We start from the raw sequence: 24,944 nt of genomic DNA, 5'->3' as shown, positions 1-24,944 counted from the left end.
TCCCAGACTCAACACAGACAGAAGGGAAAATAAAGGGAAGTCAAATTTTGCCCCTCCCAGCCTGGACCATAGGAGCGCTCAGGCAAAAGCTATTCTAATGATCAAGCAGCCGGCCTGGAAACAGACACACCTGTCTCTCAAATGGTCACTGAGGAAGTAAAGACTAAACTGTGTTATTTCTTCTCATGGGGAATCGGCCGACTTTGAGTTTGTCAGCCAAAGTCAAGTAATCTGTTCTACAAACTCCCTGAATGTTCAAACCCAGCATCTCAGTCAAGCTTTAAGAGCAGTTTTTTTCTTTCACTGGTGCAGTCATCCGTGACAAAACAGAAGGAGGAGGAGAAAACTTTCCCGATTCTAAAGCTGAGAAAACAGTGTTCTGGCCATAAAATCAGTAAGTTTCACACAGCTACCAAACTGTCCATTAAAACCACAGAGAATGTCCTTGGCTTGGGCTAATGACCAGCCTCCTTCCTGAGGAATGAGTGAATAGTTTTAAATCCAGATACAGTGCAGTCTAGTGGCTAGAGAAAATGCCTGGAAAACCTATTGGCCTGGGTTCTGCTCCCAGCATCAACATTGCTTCATCTCTCTGTGCTTCAGTTTCCCGCATCTGTGAACTGGGGAATGATAAACCACTTAGCTCCTGCTAGGAGGGTTTTGCAGCTTAATTATTGTCCATAAAGTCTTGGAGACCTTCAGATAGAAGGCTCTAGAGAACTGCGAAGTTACGTTGTATCACTGAGGCTGAGCGACCCAAGTTATACCAACATCAGCACTCCCGTGCACAGCACTGTGGTGGCAGAAGAGCTTCTCCCGTTGACGTTGCTGGTTCACGGAGGGGTTTTTATTATACCAGTGGGCGAGCTCTCTCCTGTCAGCATAGCACATCTTCACCAGATGCACTGCAGTGGCCCAGCTGCATTTGTACAACTGCGCCGCTGCAGCACTTGTGTATAGACATGGCCCAAGAAATACTCAAACCCCATTGAGAGTCAATGGGAATTTACGTGGCTAACTTCCCTTACGGGCCTTTGAAAAAAATCCCATCTTAAATCACCCAAAACATGTGCATCTTCCTAAGCAGGAACCTTTTGTTTCTTCCCTTGTGCAAATGCAGAAGGCAGACTCCTGCCCAAGCCTGTTCAGGTCTAGGAAGGAATGTTTTCATTACTGGTCGGGCGGGCAGGGTAAAACAAAACAAAACAGAAGAACACAAAGGCTTCACTGCTGAAAGAAGCCTGTTCTGTTGAGGGGAGATTTAAAGTAATCGCCAGGCAATCGGAGTCACCATCAGAGCTCCCCGATTCTGGTGACTTGGTAACACAAGAGGTGAGAAGTGAACCTGAGAGCTGAAGAACACAGAAGCACCTTAATCTGTTTACAAGAGAACAAAGCCATGCGTGAAGCTTTAACTGCTGGGGCTCGCTTCCAGTTTCCTGACATTCCTCTCCACGCCCAGATGTTTCTTGCCCCTCAATCAAAGATCCATCCTACATGCCCATTCCCTCTCTGCATTCTGCAGGTGCTCTTCCCCCAACTTTGTCTCCTGTGGTCTGCTCTGGATAACAATAAGGAGCACTTTTCATCCAAGGCACTCTCAGCTTTCTACAATGGACAGCATGAGCAACTTCATTCTGCAAAGCCCAATCCAGCAAAGCACTTGAACACGATTAACTTAACTTTACTCATGTGCTCAGGTCCCATGGGAATCAATGGGGGCTTAAACATTAAGCACGTGTGCAAGGTCTGTGCTGAATCGGGGCACACATCTCCAAAGGCAGTTAGGCGCCTAACTTCCATTGGATGGGATTTTCAAAGGAGCCTAAGGGAGTTTAGGAATTTAGGAGACTAAACACCTTTGACAATCTGGGCCTAAGTGACCTGCCAAGGGGCAAACAGCGAGTCTTTGTCCCTCTTTGGTGTTGGCTTTGTAGCTGGATTTGATGTGCATCTGGTTAACAAAAGCTGAACCTGACACTACCGGACAGCTGAGGAGCCATGCAGATGGATTTATAAGATTAGCTTCACAGTTTTGCGGTCTCAAGGCAGCATTTCCAATCAGGCAGGTCACAGGTAGCACCTCACTAAGGCAAAGTGTGTCTATTGACAACAAACATTTGTCACAATTTGGGAGCTGAAGTTGAGGGGAAGAGGGAAAGGGTTTAGGAATAGACTGTTGGACCCAATTTTTACTGTGCTGATCATGGCTGGTGTGGAATACCTGTTGGTTTCCTTTTAATTGGACTACATTTTTAATTTTGGTAGAGAGGGGAAAAAATATCCATGATTTGGGTTTATACTTTGGTTATAAGACCACATAAAATAAATACATACCCTGCCAGGAAAGAAGGTAGGAACGGTCCATCAGATTCAGAAATATTTAATAATCTCTTGCACTAATAATTCCTGTTTGAACGCTTTGCTGTGCTCAACTAACAATGAGGCTGAAATGTTCAGAACTGCTCTGATGCTGTAGTACTGAGAGTTCACAGGACTGCAGCAGGGACCCACTGTGCTGTACAAACACAGAGAAATGGCCCCTGTCTTTGTGCAAGGGATCTCATTAGGGTTGGGAAAGATGGAAAAAATCTACCGCAGCCTTGGGGTTCAGCAGCTGTTATAGCAACCAATACCCCTCTCACCTCCACCTCATATGCTGGGGCTTAGGCCAGGAATCCACAAAGATCTCCTTGAACTCAAACCTCCTGTCCTTGCTGTTGTGCAGACTCCTGGGGACGAGGTGAAGGAAAAGATCATGAAAATGAATAGCAACGTGATTGCAATAGCAGAACCTGAACACATCCAGCAGCTGGCGGAGAAACGCAAGAGTGGAGGTGGTCACAACGCCAGCAGATATTTGCAAATCAGCCTGGAGCTGGGTCTTCAGCAAACACCGCAGATAAACGGTAGGATTAAAGAAACCCATCTATCATAATCCATCATTCTGGGTCAGCTGAATCTCCGTGCTGTGTTTCTGTCTGAACCGGCTGCTAAGGACTCTCCATTCCCATTCAGAGGAGGGCTCCTGGACTTGCCAATAAACATCGGGTTTCCAGTTTATTTTATCAGCTGTGCTGGATGGGGCACCCTTATTGTGAAAACCAAAATACTGGAACACACAGCAGCATTCGGAGCGAAACAGCAGCTTCTACTCACACCCCCAACGCCATCCCCAGGAAAGTCAGGTTACCAGGAACTGGCCAGGGGTTGCATGAAAGACAGAGTGGGGGTCAGAAAAGGCTTGAGAGGCCCCGTCTAATGGTTAGCCTGACAAGGAATGAAGGAAGCAGATTCTTGCATTATTATTGAAGCAACTTCCCAACTAAGATGGGGACCACATTGCGCAAGGCACCGTAGGTACATACACACACACACAGAGCGCAACTGTCCTTGCCTCAGATAGCTTACAATCTAAACAGACACGTCAGATGGCAGGTGGGAGAAAAGCAGGACTATTATCCCCACGTTACACATTGGAACTGGGGCACAGAGAAGGACTTGGTCTCACAGAGACACTTGCAGCAGAGCCAGGCACACAACCCACATCTCTCAAGTCCCAGTCTGGTGTCTTAAATATGAAACCACCCTTCCTTCCCCTCTTTCCTATGCATGGGTTAGTGGGAATTGTTGAGTGGGATGGGAAACTCCATAAGGGAAGCAGGCCCAGAGGGAGGATATTCAAAAATGGACAAATAGGGGAGGAGAGGGATGCTCCTCAGGTAAGGAGAGACCCAGACCACAACCCCAGATCCAACCACCTCTGGGATTCAGCTCTCAGTTCTGTCTTGAGCTTGTTGGTATCCCCAAGGGAGGGAGAAGGAAAAGAAGAGAGCGAGCTGAAGAAAGGAAGAGTAGGTGGGCTGGTCAGTCAGGGGTCGAGGAGACCAGGAGGGCAATGAAAGGATTTTAGGGACAGTCTCCATTTCCTGACCAGGGACAGCAACTCCCGCTGCCAACTCCAGGCCCCAGAACTACCCAAAGCCACACACGTTAGCATATGGCGGAAATGCAGCCACTGGTAAAACCCACTCTACCGGACGCTCTCTGGGGCAGGAACCATCTTTTTGTCTTGTGTCTGCACAGCCCAATGGGGTCCTGGTTCACGACTGGGGCTCCTAGGTGCTACAGTAGATGAGGAAAATAAAACTGGTCTCCCTGTTGTCTTGTCTGTGTAAACCTTGTCCGTCTTCAATCCAGTTCAGGCTTTTCCATGGTTCCTATAATCTCAGACTAAGTTCTGTGGGGCACAGCATGTTCCTTATTCTAGCTTTGCAAATCACTGGGGAAATTTCTGCCAGCCCTACTGCAGTGTTTTGGCTCACCCCAGTGCAGTGCTGTAGCACTGTTTAGCTGAGTAGCCCAACAAAAACCCACCCTAATGTTGAGCCCTAAAAAATGTCTAAGTCGCCATTCACTTCAGCAGTGTTTTAAGGGATATAAACCTCTGAAAACTGGAGCTAAACAACAGAATGCCTCAAAATTCAAAAGATTCTAGCTTGAGCCATTGGGTACAGAGAATGTTTCCCTGATGTGTGCGCACAGCCCCTAGCACAATGGGTCTCTGATCTCCAAGTAGGGTCCCCCCCACCCCACCGCGGCACTACGGGAATAGAAAGAATCTATCATTGAAACATAGCAAAGTGGAGTCAATACCCAGACAAGAAGAACCTATAGCAGAGCCATGGGACCTCCCAAGCCACCTCACCACATGCAGACCCAAGAGAGAGCAGAACTGCTAGCGAGAGCTGACGGCATATCATTTGCGGACAACAAACCGCGAGCGAAGTCTTGCTCCCTCTGACGTTTTGTTGCTGGCTGCAGCTTTCCAGATTCACTAGCTGCCTCCTACTTTACCATGGACAGACTGAATCACCTTGTTCTTTCTGAATCTTAAATGTTTATTGTTCATAGAGGAGCTGTATATAAATCAGAAGCAGCACGGGTCCAAAACACTAACCCCCAGGAGCCCCACTTTATACTTCCCCATTAGACAAAACCCCCTTCATTACTTTTCTTGCCCTCCCTGAGTTCCCTCTGCTATTCGTCGGTTGCAACTTATAAAACCAACCCACCAATGGGAGTGGATCATTTTTATTTCATTTGGTGGAGTTGATGTTAAACAGAGCCCTGATCTTAAAAACAAGCCCCCGTTGGGGAAAGCTTTCCCAGCTCCGATTGGCTGGAGCATGAAGATCACATAAAAGCTGCGAGGCCAGAATTTCATCTCAGGTACAGGGGCGTGAATGGGAGATGAATCTGGCCAACAGGCTGCACCAAAAGGAGAAAGCTTATTTATATTCAGCTTTGATTTTTAAGCATGTAGCTTTCGAGGCCAGTTGCATTTGTCGTGTTCCCCCTTCCCCTCTGGTTGCATAACTGTTCTCTATTTTTGCAGCTGTAGGACTCTGTGCATAAGTTTGGGCTGCCCCCGGCACTCATTACTCCATGTTCACTGTGGAAGCCCCAAATCCACCCCCGGCAGTGACTAGATAGCATAGATTCTTTATTCTATTCAGAGTGGGTGGTCCAAGAGCTTTTACCACTGCGGGTCCCCTTTTCCTCTGTATAATTCCATCTTGCATTCTCTTCACTGCTGAAAACTCCACATGACATCATTTATGGGAGGGTTAAAGAGGGATATTTATCACCTGCAACCTCCAACCACTCTCTTAGCCCACATAGCTGGGAAGGGCACTCACTTCCACAACCGGGCCTCCCTCACCACAGAGCTCCTCATTCATAATGGAGTGCTTAGCCAGTGAATTTTTCTGTTCACAAACTGTCGGTGAGCAGATGGTTATATCATCCTTGAATTTGTCATTCAGAATTCTTTGCCAAATAATGCTGATGGATAATTCTGGGCCAGTAGCTCATCTGATTTGCAAAGAAGATCCACCGTTCAAAATGCTAGGCTTTTTGATTAGTCACAGAGGTCACGTGGTAGGGTTTTGTTCTCTCATTGGAGGAGCGTAGCTCTTAGAATCAGGTTTCAGGTGAGAATCCTTACAATTGCAATTTGTTATTTGCTTCCTTTTTACACTCTTGCAACGCTTGCTCAGAATTCAATGATCCCACAAACCTCAATGCTAATAAATTCACTCACCAGGGCATCCACAGAAAACAAAAACAAATGGTCATAGCAAATTTGCCTCAAAATTCAAACTAATATTGAAATGAGTTTTTTTTTAAGCTGTCAGTATCTCATTGTCTAACACTAGGGTCTGGCGCAGGCTTCTCGGCTACTCCTATAATATGGTTTTAAGCAGTATTTCTCTATAAGAAAACACTCTTTATTTTCCTGTGCATTGCCTGGCTAAAGATTTATGAAGGATTACAACACAGCATGAGCACATTCTTCACTGTGATTATCTCACACTCTGAATTAATATCGACAGGAACGGTTAGCTTTGGCATCTCAGAATATCCCATGATTTACATTTCCCTAAAGTACCTGCTCATTTTGGAGGCTATAAATTTGAAGCTGTGACTTGTATTCCAATCAAACAGACTAGGATAGCTAATCCCACGTGTAATATTTAGACTCAAACCGTTTCCCCATTCATTTTCAGGTAAATAATTTATCCCAGAAAAACTCCATCCGTTCACAGCCACTATGAAGAATTAATGGCCCACATCAATTTGCTAAGCTCTTTAGTTCTCAAGGGGGGCTTTTCACATGGAGGACCATTCTAAAAGCAGACAGAATTTTAACCAGCTGAGTGCTGCTTCACATACCTGGGACAAACACACACCTAACAGGGCTTATCTGTATACTGGGCAAGTTTCCTTCAAAGCTCTGACCTTCCAATGAAATACCAGTGTTTAAAAACACAGAAGGCAAGTGCCATACGGCAGCTGCACCTGTGGTTAGCAGTGAAAGGGTTAAACATGGATCCATTTGCACTTGTTCTTAACTTTCCTCAGTTTCCTGGTCACTTGGTTGGTGATCAGAGAGTCTCGCTCTACGCCAGGTGTTCCCTTTCATGGCCCATATTCTCTTTCCACTCAGTCTTGCGGTGAAATCATAGGGTTGGAAGAAAACAAAGCTCTGGAAAGCAGCTGGGAGCAGGGGAGTGGGAGTCAGGACTCCTGGGTTCTATTCCTGCCTCGGTCAGTGCTTGGCTGTGACACCTTGGACAAGTCTCAATCTCTCTGTGCCTCAATTTGTCAGTACATAAAATGAGGTGAAGCTGCTTCCCAAGCCATCATGAGATGTTTATAAAGCCCTTGGAGATCCAAGGCAAAAGCCATGGGAGTGCTCAGGGCTTGCAGAGTAAAAATCTTGCCAACTGAGTTTGATGAGCCACTCCCCTCTCCCCTGCCCACCGTTCGCACACCGAGAATGGGCCTCTCACTGCTGTTCACTAAATGTTTAATAGCAGGGTGCTGGGTGGGGTTTTGTTTGCACCAAGAGTACATGTGAATTTTTAGTGGGAGCAGTGTTTGACAATGCCTCCTCCCCCAGTGTTAAACGAGCTCTTTCCATCAGATGGGTACAGATGGGAATATAAAAATACTTAGCACTCACATGGGGCTGTCCCTCTCCAAAGGACGTTACAAACATGAAATTATTTAAACCCCCAATATGCTGCAGGAGGCAGGTGTGTGTTCTCATCATTTGGACAGACAGACTGCCTCGGCCTCAGTTTCCCTGTCTAAAGACCACATGGTTACAAAACGCCCTCGCGGGAGCTGTGACCTGTTTGACCGCATGGAAGCCTCAGTTAAGATGGCTCTTGATACCTACAGTGATACACGCGGGGCTGAGCTTCTGGGTAGCATCTGATTGGTTCCAGGGGTCTGGTCAGGGGTTGACACCACTTGTGGAAATGTCTCCTATTGTGACTGGGTCTCGGAGAGGAACGTTGCTGCTGCTGTCGTCGCCACCTCTTCTGCTGCTGCCTCTCCTGCCGTGGCCGGCTTCCCCCAAAACATTCCAGAAAGGTGGACGTGACCATGTCCCTGCCCACCTCGGGGCCCGTGAAAGAATCCGCAGTATGCACGTGACAGCCGCGCCGTGCAACTCAAGCAACCAGATCCAGAGGCACAAAAATCTCCAGCTCTGTGCATTAAAAATAACTCTACTCCTGAAAAAAGGTGGCGTTCAGAGCTCCAGCTGGGACATTAAGCGAATTCTTTGCCTGAAGACTCAGAGATTATGAGGGAGTGGGGGGAAATCTGCATGCTCTTCCTCCATGACATAATCCCAAGGATGCTTGTGCCCGAAGGGCAGCCAATCTGGTGAGCACTGTATCTTCAAGGGACTGGGGAAACATAACATAAATCATTTGCATGAGCTTTTTCACATGGCTATTCCCTGAACATGCTTTGCACTCTCTCTTTCATGGATCATCTCTGAAGAGTCAAATCCTTTTACAGACACATTTTTAATGGGATCCCTAGAATATATGCTATAGTCCTCTTTATCCAAATAAGCCACGCATAAGCACAGCTTCGGAATTTGCATGATTACTTTTCACTCTATACTCAGGCTTCAGGAGATGATGATGATTTGGGGATTATTATTTTCAAACTGTTTCTGATTTTTAAGGTATTTTAGAAATACAGTTCGGGCCTAACTACACTGGCTGATTTTTCTATTTTAATAAATATGTTTAAATTCTTTATTCATTTTGCCTGTATTAATACTGCGACGACTAAACAAAAAAATAGTTTCCTTGCCGTACACGTATGGGGACCCCCTTCTTATACATTTGTTCAGTTTCACGTACACATTAGTATCTAACATGAGCGTTGGCAGGTTGCTCAGACAAAATTCTGTCAATTATATTGGTGTAAATCTACAGTGACTCCACTGACCTCTAGTTGACAAAGGATAAAACACACAGACTGCTGTCAGGGATATTGTCTGTTTATAGTGGTGGAGGCATTGCTTACAATGCACAATGGATCAAATTCTGGTCTCACTCCCACCAGTGTAAATCCAGATTAACCTTCAGTGAAGTCAAAGGGAGTTTGGAAAGTGTAAGGACCACAAAATATAGCCTGACAGACTTTGAGATCCTACAAGTTATGTCCCTGATTCAAGAAGTGACATAGCATGTGACTAAATACTTCTCATGCTAAGTGTGTCCTTATACCCCACTGACTTCAACGCGTGCTTAAGTTGTTTCCTGAATCAGGACACCTGGGCAAGATCGCACTTTCACTCAAGGCAAAATAACTATTGACTTCAGTGGGAACTTTGCTTGAATAAGATCTACAGGATCAGGTCCTAGAAATCAGTTATTTAATGCCACCTCCTCTGGAGTCAATGTGAAATCAATCATAGAACATCTTCTGTGTGACAGATTTCGAACATTTTTGTATGTGTTTTATCTCAAGCTATACACCCTGGCGCTACCACCAGGTGCTCCAGCCCAGCCATAAAGAGGCAGCGTTTGCTGAGGAACTGTTTCCATTCAGAAAATTAAGGGCCAAAGCATCAGATGAACTTCCTCAGCTCCCAGAGACACCAACTGGAGTCGCAGTGGCTCAGCTCCTTTCAAGCTTTGGCTCTACGCTTATGCCCCATTTCAGGGAGTTTTCATATTCCACAACTGCCTTCTTCGCTGACTGGATCACTAGGGCACAGAGACAGCTACGTCTCCTACCCCGGGGATGACGGGACATTTACAGAGAGCTCTCAGCTTTGTCACAAATCCCTCCAACTCCTTTTCTTTGCTAGCTTTTCTTTTCTAAATTACCTCTCAGAAGCAGAGCAAAAGGAAATTGGGGAGGGCAGTGGAATATGGAGGGGAGTGGAATATAGAGGTGCTAGTTCAACAGAGAAAAATAATGTACATTCTTGGCACCACAGTTATTAAGAGTAGCATGACAGCACCTAAAGACTCCTATATGGTACTGTACGTGCTCTATATTATTGCGTATGCTAGATTTAAACAGATCTAACACAACTCTAAGAACTGTGATCTTATGGCCTCCAAATATTCTTTTCTCCATTTACAGTAAGTAAGATTGTCTAGGTCTCTTACCACCCAACACAGTGACTCTTCTAGGACATGCAACTTACTGATTTCCATGCGTGCAGCTCACTTCTTTTAATAAAAGTAAAAGATTTAAGAAAACACCTATCCCGCTCCCCCCGCCACCTCTGCCTTGTTTTTCTATTCATATTACAATGGCTACATTAAAAGATACATTTCCTAACACCAATATTTAATCAGTTTACAAAGCTTTTTACCTAAATGATATGTGTTGTTGAAAACTTCCCCATTGTTTACAAACTATAACATTTTAGCACCTCATATAGCAAGAGAGTTTTGGAAATATACTTTTACTTTTGACAAAATCATGGCCTTTGATCAGAAATACTGTTTAAATAATCCTTCCCATGGGGTTTGAACAGAGCAGAGATCAATAACCCTTAACTAGAGTAATAGACAGTATTGTTCTGCAAAGACATCACAACTGAGTTGTTGGTGTTTTGTTTTTTTAAACTATAAAGGATTTTTATGATTAATGTTTTTCAAAGTTTGTACAACACCAAAGCAAGAGAGTGGAGAGCAAGAGAGATCTCTCTCTCTCTCTTACACACACCCCTCTCTCTCTAAAACCCATCCTACATATTCACGCACCTCCTGAATTTGTCCTCCAACAGCACATACCAAAAGCTACTCACTTTAAAGCTCTTTCCAGCAATACGCTCAGTAAGCTGCTATATATACTTACTTTAAAGCACAACTTCTGCTGACTAGACTGGGCAGAAGAAACTTCAGCCTGGGTTTCCTAAGAAATCCTTCTTAAAAGGCACACACACAACCAAACCTCAACATGCCTAAAGACACCTGAGCCAGCGGATCAGTGAGACACTACAGTCAGCCGTCACTGCCTTCACTGCAGGCACAGCTGCATCATGGAGAGCCAAACCAATGAGGGGGAAGCTATGCAAATACTCCGGTGATGTACTCTCTTCCCAGGGCCTCTGGCACACACATTGTGGCCCTGATGAATAGTCCTTCAGCGCTGAGTCCCCAAAGGGCAGTGCTAGGAAGACAGGTACACTTCTCTCCAGCAAGCAGCAGACATATGCCGGCCAACAAAGGGGTCTCTAGGGAGAAGGCACGTTCTCCTGATCAAAGCGACAGGCCGTATGCTGCTTTGACAAGAGGAAAGAAACACTGTGTTTCTACTTTCGTTGGCGTAAGCTTGGCGCAAAGCATGGCAGCCTAACACGTTTGCAAACAAACATTCTCCTCCACTACCTCTGTACCCCCCACCACCGCATCTGCGAAGGAAGCTAGAGATAATTCCGCCCATTATCCCTCAGGCTTGTTGAGCCAGAATAAAAGGTGGCAGCAAATGGAATCAGCTCAACAAAGAGGCTGCCGGGACGCAGTTTGTGATGTCTTTTGTTAACTCGGCTGAAATCAGACAAATATGAAGTGGAAAAACCAAAGGAATTTCTTTGGGGTGCAAGGGGTGGGAAGAGAAGCAGAGGCTCAAACCATTCCTAAAAACAACAAACAGGATAAGCGCTACTTGGCAGCACTGAGATTCCTCCTAAACGAAGAGAAACACCCCCAAGGCCAGTCACATATGGTCTCTTTTGACTCACATGCTTAGTTGTATAGCATGATGTTCCTCATACATAAAGAACACAACAGCTACCAGAGCAGCAGCAGCTGTGTTAGTCTGTATCCACAAAAGAACAGGAGTACTTGTGGCACCTTAGAGACTAACAAATTTATTTCAGCATATTTCTTCGGATGCACAGACTGGAACACACAGACAGGAGATATTCATACATACAGAGAACATGAAAAGGTGGAAGTATGCATACCAACAGGAAGAGTCTAATCCATTGAGATGAGCTATCATCAGCAGGAGAAAAAAACCTTTTGAAGTGATAATCGAGATGACCCATAGAAGGTGTGAGGAGAACTTAACATAGGGAAATAGATTCAATTAGTGTAATGACCCAACCATTCCCAGTTTCTGTTTAAGCCTGAGTTAATTGTATCTAATTTGCATATTAATTCGAGTTCAGCAGTCTCTCTTTGGAGTCTGTTTTTGAACAGGTACCGTTCAGCCTTGATGGCTTTTGTTGTAGATTAAGGAAAACCGCCAAAAAAAAGGAAAGAACAAAAGTTTCTCTGCAAGATCCTCCACTGCCCCGAATTCCCTTCCTGCCCTATCTCCCCATGGAGACGTCAGGCATATGGAAAACTCAGGCAGACTTCTTACCTATCAAGGTGAAGCACACAGAGAAACAGAATCCTGGCTGCACGCGTCACCTACACTGTTCAGGACTAACAAACCATCCCCAAAGTTATACTTTGCACATGGATTCTTCCAAGGCACTCAAGTACCATGGCAACGAATGTCATACACAAGCCCAAGGGGATGGATCGGTTAGATGGGTAATATATATTATCTGACATGACTTTCTCCATCACAGAGAGAGGTGAGGGTGGCTGCTCGTTATGCGGCTCTGGGGGCACAACACCTGGAAGGCTGCATTGAGATCCGAGTACTGAAAGACGCTGATGTGACAAAGGCAGGTCAGAGAGGAGCAAAGAGTCTGGGCACTGGAGCGGCTGACTTACGGGGGAAGATGAAAAGAGTTAAATCGGTATGCTGCATCCTGTGGCTAACAACTGCTATCTATCGCCAGGGCTGAGCCTTTCCTCTGTGCCACGTCCAAGTAGCTAGACTTGCCCCAGAGCAAGGGGCAAGGAGTGGAGGAATCCTCCATCCCAGGCCGTGGAGAGGCAGTGGTGCCACTTGGTGTCTTTGATAGGAACTGCCAGAGTATATCAGACCCACCGTCCATCTAGTCCAGCGTCCTGTCTCTGGCAGCAGCCGGTACCAGATGCTGCAGAGGCAGGTGTCAGAACACGGCAGTAGCAGATGTGGGATAACCTGCCCCCTACATTAGCCCTTCTCCTCCTCTCTAATAGCTAGAGATTGGCTTAAACCCTGAAGCACAAGCTTTACCATCCCTTCTGAAAAGTTTGTGAGCCCTGACTATAGCAACGCCAGCGATTCCCAGCATTGTTTAAATCTAGGTAAGTCCTTGGCCTCAGTGGCTACCTGTGGCAAATTCAGTCATGTCCATTCGACAATACTTAGTTTTGGTTACTTCTTGACCTTGGCTGAGTTTGAACCGGAGACCTGGAAGCCAAAAGCCCCCTGCTCCCATTCCCAGCCTCCAGAACCCATTCCGTCCCTCCGTCGTCACACTTTAGATGCAGCCTGAAAGAGAAGAGCTGCCAAGACTCTCTAGTAGGAGGCAGCAGATCCTGTAAATGTTTGGGCTCCGGTTCTGCAGCATCAGGCCCAGCACTACACAGCTGCTGCATCTGAAGGTGCTAAAAGTCTGCCTTAAGCGCCACCCCACCACCAAATGCAAACACAGTATGGTCTCTCCTACCTCTGGCCTTTCATTCCTAACTAAAAACCACCTCCTCTTGGGGAGCTGTTTAATTAATAGCTGCAACCAAGTCTTGCGGCCTGCGGACATTTCGGAGGGAGCAATTGGCAGAAGGGATGGCTCCATGGGCAAACACTATGTCTATCATCGGGTTAGTGCAACTTTCCAATTGCCATCTGCTCAAACGTTCCTACTGCAAGAAACAAGGAACCAAGGCATTAAAGAAATGTCCAAATGGTAATTGGTGTCTGTTTAGAACTGAGCATGGAAGTGGAGTCGGGGCGATTATCTGAGCAATGCTGCGAGAAAGCAAATTAAGTCATTTATCTAATCAATTGCTCACTTGCAGGCGGCCTGCCATTCATTTCTCCAAAAAGCAGAGGCTCCAACTGCTTTAATCCACTGCTGATGAGCTGCACTGAAAACAAGAGTCGAGCAGAGAAGGTGCAAAGACACACAGAGGCCACCTTCCCTCCGGCTCTCTCCACGTGAAGAGCCATCAAGAGGAAGGTGGGGCGTGAATGAAATCCTCTTGAGCTCAGTTGATCCAGAAAGGCTCTTTCACTGGCCCCTTTGGCTGATGCACCTGGCTAAGCTACAAGGCAGCAACGCTGAGCTCTGGAAACCTGAGACCCTGAGATAAAGATACATTAGGGGCCAGATCCTCAGCTCAGCTTGACTTCAGTGGAGCTCTGTCAACTTACAGCACCTGACAATCTGCCCCATGTACATTGATTGAGTCCCATTTTATTAATTTGCTCAGTGGAACATGTACACTCCCAAATCGGCTGCTGGCCTTTTAAAGCTCCATAATCAAAAATAATCATGAACCCTTTTAAAATGATTCCACAGATTTTGGGGGCCCAATTTGTCCTAGTACGAAGCAACAACTGCACCCGAAACCTACAGGTGATCTCACCTGCCCATACATTTCACGCACAAGGCAGAGCTGGCACCCCCAAAAGATCATGGCACTGCGCACGCAGCCAGACCTGCAAGTGCCAGCTAGTGCTAAAGAATAAAATACTACCTAAGCTCTTATACAGTGACTTTCACGAGTAGGTCTCAAAGGTATGCAACTCCAACAGGGAAAACACAGAGATCCATCAGTTAGGAATGGGATTTTCAGGAGGTAGGCACCCAATCTTAGGCTCCTTTGAAAAGACCAATTAGAGCCGACAGAGGCCAGAGCATAAAGATTCAGTACAATACTCGTTACTGCATTGCCTAAATAGCAACTGTTAAAACAGTTAACAAGCGCACCACATAGCAGACACATTTACTAACATCGACTGTGGTGGAACCAACTGGGGCATTCCTCGGCAGCTTATTATGGTTTATTGTCAGTGCAGCTTCTTCCCTGCTTTGCTATCGTAAACCTGCAAGTGAAGGAAAATGGGGAGTGTAAAAATGCTGCTAATCCAGGTAAACGGAATTGAACCATTGGCTTCACTGGGGGTCAGTGGCAAGGGAGAAGAGGAAGGAAAGCAGAGCAGCGAGGCAGGCCTGGCTCATTTTGAGGGGAGGTGATCAAGAGGAGTAACTCATCCGCTAGGTTCTAAGGGTTTGAAGCCTGTTCCATTTGGGGTTGGGGGATCGAAGTGGTTCTGCTAAATCAGCTCCGCAGCCCTTGAGAGTAAGAATTCACTTCGTTAAAAAGCAGATTATGTTAAACAGGCAGCTGTGTCTCAAACTAAGGGCAGCTTCTTGATCCAGGCGTGCTGGATAGCCAAGCGATGTGCTTGTTCCCAGACCGGTGTCTGTCTGAAAAAAAATAATTCTGAAGGGAAACAAGGTCAAGTGCGTTGGCCATGACTAAAGACGCCCCCAGTGCTTAGCCCCGCCCGCAGGTCTCTAGAGAAAGGTTAGGTTAGAGGTATTTTATCAAAGACAAACTCAATGGAAAGTAATTACACACAAAAGGGGAAACATGAAAAGGCCTGTTCTGTCCTTGCAGGGCATGCTTGCTTCTCCTCCTCGGGTGAGCAGAGTGTGCCCAGCTAAATAGCTAAGAGAGGCTACAGGCCTGGATCTTCTAGGCAATTGTCATCTTCAGATTCCCTTTTGAACTCCCACCCTGGAAACAGAACCATGCAGAGGCCAGATCCTCAGCTAGGACAAAATGCCGCAGCTCCAGGCACGTCAGTGAGTGATATTGGTTTGCACCAGTTGAGACTCGAGCCCCTGGCTTTTAAAGTCCTCAAGCTGGGTCAGCATTGTTAAGTGCCAGGCGTGTTTATGATGCTATGTAGACAAAATAATTATAAGGATGAGCCTGTCTGGATAAGTTAAGAAGCTCTGATTGCCACCCCCTTCCCAAACCCATGCCGGTAAGAAACCCCTTTTGAGCTCTGTAATCGTTCGTTACATTTTTTCCCCTTGGGGCTTGTCATTTTTGCAGCAGCCAGCGCACAGCTGGGCTTTGGCTGGGGCTGGAAACGGAACTGTTGAACAGCTGCTCCAGAGAGAGGCTTCCAGCCCGAGTTTGCAGATCAGAGAGGTACTTATCGTTTGGATAAGCATCCACGCTCTGGGTAACTCCATCGAAACCAAGAACGCCAAGCTTGTTGTTTGTGCATCACTGGTTTACTACAGAATATGCTTCCTGCTGCTATTTATCAGTCACCCCCAGCCCCACCTCCCTCCTATTTGTCGCGTGCTAGTTTTGTTAAAACAATAATACACGTTTCATCTTCAGGCTTTTACCCAGGGGCCTGATTCTTTTTTACACCAAATCCCCTTTAAAGTTGCTCTATGCTATCAAAGCAGCGTAAAGTGGGGGCAGGTATAATATGCTCCCACGCTAAGCGGTACACCAGAGTCCTGAGCTGGGGCGTGGCCTCAACCGCAAGAGGCAGGGCCTTTAAATCACCCCGCAGCTACCAGCTGCAGAGGCGGCTGGGAACCCTGGGGCTCAGGGGCGATTTAAAGGGCCCGGGGCTGTGGCCGCCACTACCGCAGCAGAACTCCAGGCCCTTTAAATCGCTGATGGAGCCCTGTCGCCGATATCCAGGGCTCCAGCAGCAGGGCTCGGGAGGCAATTTAAAGGGCCCTGGGCTCCAGCTGCTGCAGGGAGCCCCGGGCCCTTTAAATTACCAGCCTGGGGAAGCCGGTCTGGTCTGGCACAGAATACCGGACAGTACCAGCTTACTTTCACCTCTGATGCTAAGGCACCGTTACACTGCCAGAGTGGAATAAATGGACTTTAGGTCTTCTCTACACAGCAGGTTTTTCAGTATCCCCTAAGGTGTGAATGTGAATAGCTATAGTTACACCAGTAGCTCTCATGCACATGCATGCCCACAATGCATTTCTTTCTGGTTTCACTATGTTCCCTGGGAAGGGGTTTAAGCCAAACCAAAAAAAACCCCACCAATCTCCAGTGTCCGCATGGGGTTTATACTAGTATAACGCTGCCTGTATCACTGGGACAGTTTTCCCAAGTAGACAAACCCTAAGTGTAAACAAGAATCACGTCCCTTTGTCTCAGACATTCCCAGCACAAACACATCCTGCTGTTTGTCTCCTTTGTACCCAGTACCCATCTGAGAATTCAATGCCTAACCCACTAATGGCCAGGGACTTTCTACCCTCCTTGACCTTGAGCTCCTATTGCTTCATTAGAGGAAGCAGAATCCGTTGAGACAATCAGACAAGAACCTTGCAATCTGTCATGATGATTAGGAGAAGACATTGCTCCGGAGGCTAAAGTGCTTTCTCCTTGGCTTTCATCAACAGCTGAGAAGGTCTCACCCTGAGGGACAAAAGCACTTCAAAGTGTGGAATCAAACAAGGCTTGAAAGGGGGCAGCGGAGCAGATGCATCTGCACCAGAAACTTATAAAGGGTCCTCCATTAGCCCCGTGTAGAACAGCAGGGAGGCCAGGGCAGGCAGAAATCACAACTAACCCTAAACCTCAGAGAGGAGATGACAAAGCTCTAGCTATCCAGGGGGTCCTCCATCAATTATAGGCAGACACTGAAATCCATTCCAACACATGCCACCTCCCCTCCAGCAGCTGGGTCCAGGCCTCTGAGCACAGAACACAGTTGTTACTGGGCAGGTAAGGGGAGAAGAGGGAGTATTAGTGTCTCATAGCCATGTTGTGCTCCCTGCTTGTCTGTGTGTTGTATGCACCTGCCATCTCTTCTCTTGTGCTTAGACTGGGAGCTCTTCAGGGCAGGGATGGGCTCTGTTTTGCGTTTGCACAGCACCTAACACGATGGGGATGTAGCTGTAGCGATACAGACCAATAAAACAAACTCTGACGACGACGATGAAATCATGGGTTCCCTCCTTCCCTCACAGACAAGCACGCAGCCCAGCCGTGAGAGTAGCCCATGCAAGACTTTATGCCCCTTTAGACATAAAGCAACTCACGACAGCTGTGAACAAACCCAAGCAGCAGAAAGCTGCCTCCATGTTAAAAATGAAGCAAACCTGAAAACAAACCTACTCGGCAACTCGAAGTCCTTGGACATGTGTGTGACTGATCCTGGAGCGTTACTGCCTCCAGTGTCAATACAGTGAGCATTTGGTTTGGCAAGGGAATGTAATCACTTACCCCAAGAGCTTTTCCTTCAAACGGGAGTAGCCAATACATCTATATGTCAAAGGAAATGTACCGAGAAACACAATCGCTCATGAGCAGTTGCTTCCCCGTGCTGAATTAGTCTTAACTTGCCCTGGAAAATGGAGTTGGATGCAGGATAATGTAACTTTCCTTTTAATAAATATCCTTTCCCAATGTTACAGCACAAGATCCCTTTCCAATCCACCTTCTGTACCTTAACAGATTTGCCTACATGGTTCAGTATTTACATGTATCACCTTTCAACCGCAAATCCTAGAGCACTCTGTAAATGTCAATTACATCTCATACAATATCCCAGGTCAAGTGTCTTTATCCCCCTTTTACGGATGGATAAACTGAAGCCCAGATAAATGAAGGGACATACCCAAAGTCACAGAGAAAGTCAGCAGGAGAAATAGAAGAAGTCAGGAACCCCAACACTCAGCCCTCTGCTTTTAGTGCTAGGCAATATTTCTCAGCAGAGGAACGCTACAGCCACAAATACGTTCTCTGGGTCAGATTTTCAGAGATTCTGAGCATCTGTAGGTCTAAGTGAAATTAACGCCTGCAGGTTCCCAGCATCTCTGGAAAAACACACACACACACTCCACCTGCTATTATATATATATATATATATAAATATGTAAAACTAGCTGACAGATGGTATTTACAAAATGAAGACTTTCCCGGTGCCCCTTTTTCCTAATACAACTGTTTCAGTACAGTCCTTAGTACCTCAGAGAGCTTGGGACACTGTTGGTCCTATCGAAGCAAACAGTATTTGAAATAACTACACAAATATTTCCCTCATGAATCTATTTGATCTGGATTCTAATTACCCATGGACCAGGCCTGATTTTTGCATGGCGAGTTCTTGAAGAATAAACGAAGCCAGAGATGGTTGGACGAACCTCTTTTTTAGAAAACTACGGTTGTTTACGTTTCTGTTACAACTGGCCTGAACAAAAGGCATTGGGAATACATATACACTGTTCTCCCCAATGCTTAAGAATACACATACTATAGCTGCTACTGGAAATTCGGAACAATCGCTCTTCCCAAACGTTCACAGGGCCCTGAGTGTACATGCCAGACATCTCCCAAAGCACAGGCAATTGACCCAGCCTTTTTCATCTATCCATACAATGGTTCGTTTCACCACAGTGCAAACTCGGCACTGAAACAATAGCGCCGACACTTGACGGACGCAGACTTGTCAAAAAACGGCAGCAGCTATAAAACATTCTGAACGCCCATGAAAACTTGTCCCTTAATTACCTCCCTAATTAGACGTTCCACAGTCCCTTTTCTCGCTCCTCCTCGGGAAATGGACGTGGGACCTTTGTCCTAGTCAGCGAGGGGTCCCGAGAACATGTGCCAAGCAGACCTCCCATGCTTCTAATTAAGAGCCTGGCTCCCCTCTCATTTAATGGGACTTGGTCAACTTTTCCTAGTATCAAGCACTTTTGTTGCTTTAAGGGGTAGGGGGCAGGAAACAAGGGGAGTCAGAGTTCTCCCCTAGTGACAGCTCCAGCCCATTCAGCCTGTGATTTTATTTGCAGACAAATCCAGAGAGAGATTTGCTACTAATTAGAGCAAAAGGTGATCAGGAGAAAGACATTTCCTAACTCATATAAAGCCTCAGTTTGATACAAAGGGGCTCTCGGTTTCCCCACACCAATTATTTCTGTGTCTTTAGCACCCCTTCCCTTCTCCTCCGCCACTTTTTTTTGGGGGGGGGGGGGAGGGGAGGAAATCACATTCAAAAGCTAACTTTGCCTAGGTCTGCTTACCAAGCACATCTTTGTCTGCAGGTTGGCTTTACTGTCTCTCACTCAAGAGACAGATGACATCTACATCAGCACAAATGCGCTCGTCTCTTGTGCTTGGTGGGTAACTCTGGTTTGGGAGCACAACAATCTAAGAATCGTGCAATCCCTCTGAGGAGGGCACGCTGCTCTTTGCTTCTTTTTGTTTTCCAGCCATTTTATTAGACACCTGGGGGCTCGGTAGACAGAGATTAGCGTGTGCATCACATTATTTGACATCTGAGGATGTATGTTGCTCACTAACGGGAATTATTCTTTTCAAAATTACTTAACTGAGATTGCACGTTGAGAGGAAGATAAATTGGAAGGTTGGAGACCCCAGAAACAAATGATCTCGTTTCTATGTATCATGCTAGTGCGTGAGTAAGGAAAGGGGGTCAATCCCCTCTACAAGCACCTGAATCCTGACCCAAAGCCCATTGAAGTTAACATAAAGCTTCCCCAATTGTCTTCACTAGGCACCTAAACACAACCCAGGCAACATCCAGTGCTGGGTGCTCTCTTAGGCCCTGATTCAGCAAAGCACTCAACGTGCTTAAGGCCTATTGATGTTATTTGGCTTTAAGCACTTGCTTAATGTTAAATGTGCGCTTAGGTGCCTTGCTGAATGGGTCAACAAGCACATTCCACAATGTTCCTTGACCCCACAGAGGCCTGGTTGGCCAGGTTGGGAGCGGGCCCGGCTGATGAGAGCTGACTGAAGAATGGATTTTTTCAGTTCAGTGGCCAAATTAAAAAAAAAAAAAAAATCTGAAAAATTCGGTTTGGCCCCAAACCAGGAAGGGAGGGTTTTTTGGTTCTCTCGATGAATTAAAGGAAATGAAAACAAACTTTTGTTCAGGTCAAACAAAACATTTGGAATGTCAACATTTTCCAAACAACATCTGCTAATCAGCTCAAATGGACATTTCATTTCAAAATGGTTCCTTTGGACATTTTGTTTGGAAATGACATTTCCAGGGGTTTTCCCCAGTTTTTCATCCCGACCAACACTATTTGCTGAATTTGACCCAAATTCACAAAGAAGTGCAGAGCCCTGACGAATGCATTTTTCAGTGAAATTTCTATTCACTGTAAAAACATCTGGCCTAGCTCTATTGCTGACATCCTTTGTTCAAACAAACTGCGATGGAAATTCATCTGACGCACCAGTCAGGCCTGCGGGAAAAACTAGGAGATTGCTCCTTCCAAAGATCACACCTCTTTAAATGCACATCACTTTACGCAGTTTAAAAATCAACCCTTTGAAAATTAAGCTGGTTCCCTGGGAGAAATCACTTTCCCCAGCACCGCAATTTCTTTGATAACTGATGAAGGATTTGTTTTTAATCAGAATAGATACATGCACAATGATGTCTGATGCCATTAATTATTTCTATGCTATCAAATAGCAACAACATTTATGAGAAGAGTGAGTGTAGCCGGAGGGAGTGGAACAACCTCACATGTATCATTACCAGAGTCACTCCCCGATTCAGTAAATCACAAACTCCTTTCTACTACAAACCTCTATTATCTTTGGTAATCGCCTGCACAATGAATATATCAGGTGGTAACCAAATTCTCTTCTAATTCTCAGTTTATGCAAAGCAAGGCTTAACATTTTTCTTGAAAACTCTATGCAAGGTCAGTCATGCACTTATGACACAATCATTCAGGCAGGGGAGACCCAGTTAAGCTTTTCCATTAAAGCACCAGAAACATTTTGCCTGTCCATTCCTGAAGATTTCCATAAGACTGCATATAGACACAAGAATTCTGCTCCAAAATGTCTGACGAAAAAGGTGACTTACTTAGCCTTCTGCAAGGAGCAGGATATAAAAGAGAAATGAAAACAAACATGAAAATGTTACAGGACCAGGAAACACAACTGGTATTTGAAGCAATGGCAGACAAAAGGGCTGGAAACTCTGGCCTGCCCCAGTTGCTTTAGGCAAAGGGCAGAGTTAAGGTTGTGTGTGAAACCTTAAGTTTGACTTTCCCTGACTTTGAAGTATTAAAGCTCCGATCTTACAATGTACTCTGCAAGGACAGACCCCTTGCAATCACACTGAGCTCCAATTACTTCAATGAGGCTCTGCATGGAGCTTACAGTACAATCATGACCTGCTTTAATATTCTCAATGTAGCTTTCTATACACAATTTATATAAAAAAACCCAAGCAATTCAACCACAGGCGGTTGGGCTCTATGAAGTGAAATCTTCTGGGCTGTATTATGCAGGAGGCCAGTTTAGATAATCATAGTGGCCCCCTTCTGGCCTTAAAATCTTTTTAACTACCCACACATTAGAAATGAGTGTAAACACAGTACTATTCTAGTCTATATCATACGCATCACTGCAGTATCTGAGCACCTTCCAGTAGTGCACTAAGTAATGTGAGTAGCGTCGGTCACAGGTTTGCTCTCTCATCCTCTCCCCATGGGGAGGGGTCGGGGAAGATGCTTGTGCAGGAGACAATCTTGTTTTGGTAGCATGTTTTTCACATAGGCGCCTGCACGCAGCTCTGCATCTATGCTACAGAAGGGTGATTAAAGAATGCACCTGGCACTTGAAGTAAATAGTGGGAAGGTGAGTGATGGCCCTTAGACACTGGAATGAACTTCCCCAGGGACTGATGCCAGCACCCGTGAAAGCTCTGTCTTGTGCACAGACCTGAGCTATATCCTTATCGTGGAGAGCTCCCTTGCGCCAGGGGAGCAAAACGGTCAACCATGGTTTTCATCCCGGCGCATTAGGCTCTTTTAAATACCCTGGGCCCAGGCCAGGACTTGAAATTCTGTGGGAAGCCAGTGTAGAAAACAGAAGGCAAGTCTGATGTGTTCTCAGTAGCCCATGTCGCTGAGGAGACATGCTGCAGCGTTCTGCACTAATTGGAGTTTCCTAGGGACTGAAGCCTTCATACCCATATATACTGCAGCAGATGCATATTTGATAAGTGCTGCGTAATAAGAAGCTTTTTCTCCACATCACACACATCTTGTTCACATTCTGATCTGCTAAAAGGTCATGATTTTATTCATTCAGTTTCATGCCTCGGCCAACCCCATATCCCCACACAGTTTGGAAAAGAAGATAGCAGTAAGCTGTGGTGGGAAAAGCTACCATTAATGCAGATAAATTTATTATTTAATATAAGAGTGTATGTGTGACAAAGCGGGAATGTTCTTAATGTTTTCTCTGAATATTGTGTGGGTCCCTCAGTTTCCCCTACACATTTATCTAGTATCTAGGTGGTGGGAGAAGGGTGTGTGATTGCTGCAGAGCCCTAGAGGACCACTGTGATGGTGTCTGCGCAGAGAATGGCCGACGCCCTTCTCCTGGCAATTGATGGCTTCGGCCCCTCCCCTGCAAAGGTGCCAACTGAAGTTGTTGGAGAACAAAGAGATCAGGTGACCTCCTGGCCCAGGAAAGAGACAAAGACCACAGGAGGGGCTGGTGAGTTTCAGTTTGGAGCTGGCTGGGGAAATGGAGGGAGGCCAAAACTGGGTCTGGCTCCCTATCCCTCCAAGAAGGGCCTGACTGAGGGGTCCTGTTTCTTGTACCTACAAGCTGTGTTTTGGACTATGTTCCTGTTGTCTAATAAACCTTCTGTGTTACTGGCTGGCTGAGAGTCACGGTGAATCCCAGGAAGTGGGGGGGTGCAGGTCCCTGTTTCCCCCAAACTTTGAGACAGTATGGAAAGTTTGTTTCCCTTTCAACTGGAGTTTGGCTCTGTTAAGGAATGCAGAATGTGGCCCTTAGATAGGAGAGGGGGAGTGGGGCCATACACTGTGGGGATATCTGTGGCCAGGCTGCTACCAGCACATAGGGGACAGAGCTGGTTAAAATACTGTCCAAAAATACATGAAAATAGCTACTCAGCAAAACAAACACATTCACAGAAAATTTTCCATCACTGCTAGAAACGTTTCCAGTTTAACAACAAATGTGTGTGTGTGTGTGTGTGTGTGTGTGTGTGTGTGTGTTTTTTCAGAAAGTGAAACCAAACACACACACATACACACACACACACACACCATTTTTACTTTTCAAAAAGTCAAAACATTTTCACAGGAAATTCTGAAGAATAAAAACGTTTTCAAAAGTTCCCATGCGAAACAACTGATTGAAAAAAAAATCGGCTTGAATGTTGGGTAGAGTCAAACTGATTAATCCCCAAATGCTTGGATAAGCAGCAACTCCATGGACAAGGGTGTTTAAATAACACACATACACGTTATAACACCTCAGCTCTGTTAGGAGTTGATCCTGAGGAGAAAGGTTTAAGTGGGCTCTACTGACTCATTTGAGGTATGGGTCTCCTTATCTCACTTGGATATAAAGCAAAACTTGCTCTCTGGTGACAGAGGTTTTAGGGTGTGGGCTGAGCAAATGTGAGAGAGGAACCCCATAGGCAGCTAAACCTGGGGAGAAAAAGTTTGAGCTGAACTTTGTCATCATATTGCTAATGACTCCGTAAGTGCGGTGAGCATTTGACTGTACACAGTACACAGAATGTGTGTTGAAGCAAGTTGGGAAAGGCACCTTCTCATACAGAGTGGGAGAAACTGCAGGTGCTCAGTATAAGTCTATAGTCCTGAATGCTCCCATTCATGGCTATTCTTGACTAGAAAGTAAAGCAAGAAGCCATAAAAACAGTACCATGTCACCAGGCATGTCCCATGGCCTCAGCTGAGGGTATACCATCCACTTCGATAATGGCCAGGGTCTGTCCACAGTGGCGTATGAGCAACTCAACAGCACCATTTGTATTATCAAGAGTAATCCTGAACTAGAGCGTGCAGTCCAATACACACAAACAATCCTACCATGACAACACACTGTTAATTACCACCACCAAGAGATGTCGTTAATTCACCATCACTTAAGTCTTAAGAGTTTTCAAATCAGGATGCTCAAATACATTTGTTAGTATCTAAGGTGCCACAAGTACTTCTGTTCTTTTTGAGGATACAGACTAACACGGCTGAAACCAATCAGGATTGTCTCTGTGTGAGGAACGTGCCCTAATTCAACCACAGCTTGTTGGACTCAAAGGAGGAACTGCTGGGTGAAATCCTCGGTCCTGTGTTACGCAGGAGGTCAAGTTAGACGATGTAAGAGTCTCTGCTGGCCCTAAAATCTATTACATTAATTTTT

General features: G+C 45.8%; 1 protein-coding gene across 11 annotated transcripts in view; it reads right to left on the bottom strand.

Annotated features, from left to right (window-relative positions):
- The window catches only part of DVL1 (dishevelled segment polarity protein 1), a 178,539-nt gene that overhangs the window by 34,988 nt on the left and 118,607 nt on the right, over positions 1-24,944 (bottom strand). For 7 of the 11 annotated variants that reach the window (XM_075060408.1, XM_075060409.1, XM_075060411.1 and 4 more), the window contains one exon: positions 17,060-17,153. The exons of 3 other annotated variants lie outside the window; for them this stretch is intronic. In XM_075060408.1, the coding sequence (XP_074916509.1) occupies positions 17,060-17,153 (94 nt within the window). Of the gene's footprint in view, positions 1-7,750; positions 8,052-17,059; positions 17,154-24,944 lie in introns of those variants that run through there. One more of the 11 variants, XM_032780014.2, reaches the window with a different exon arrangement.

Source organism: Chelonoidis abingdonii, chromosome 23 (genome assembly GCF_003597395.2).
Source record: "Chelonoidis abingdonii isolate Lonesome George chromosome 23, CheloAbing_2.0, whole genome shotgun sequence".
NCBI lineage: Eukaryota > Metazoa > Chordata > Testudines > Testudinidae > Chelonoidis > Chelonoidis abingdonii.
The sequence above is the reverse complement of the archived record's forward strand: the minus strand, read 5'-3'. Positions and strand labels throughout refer to the sequence as shown.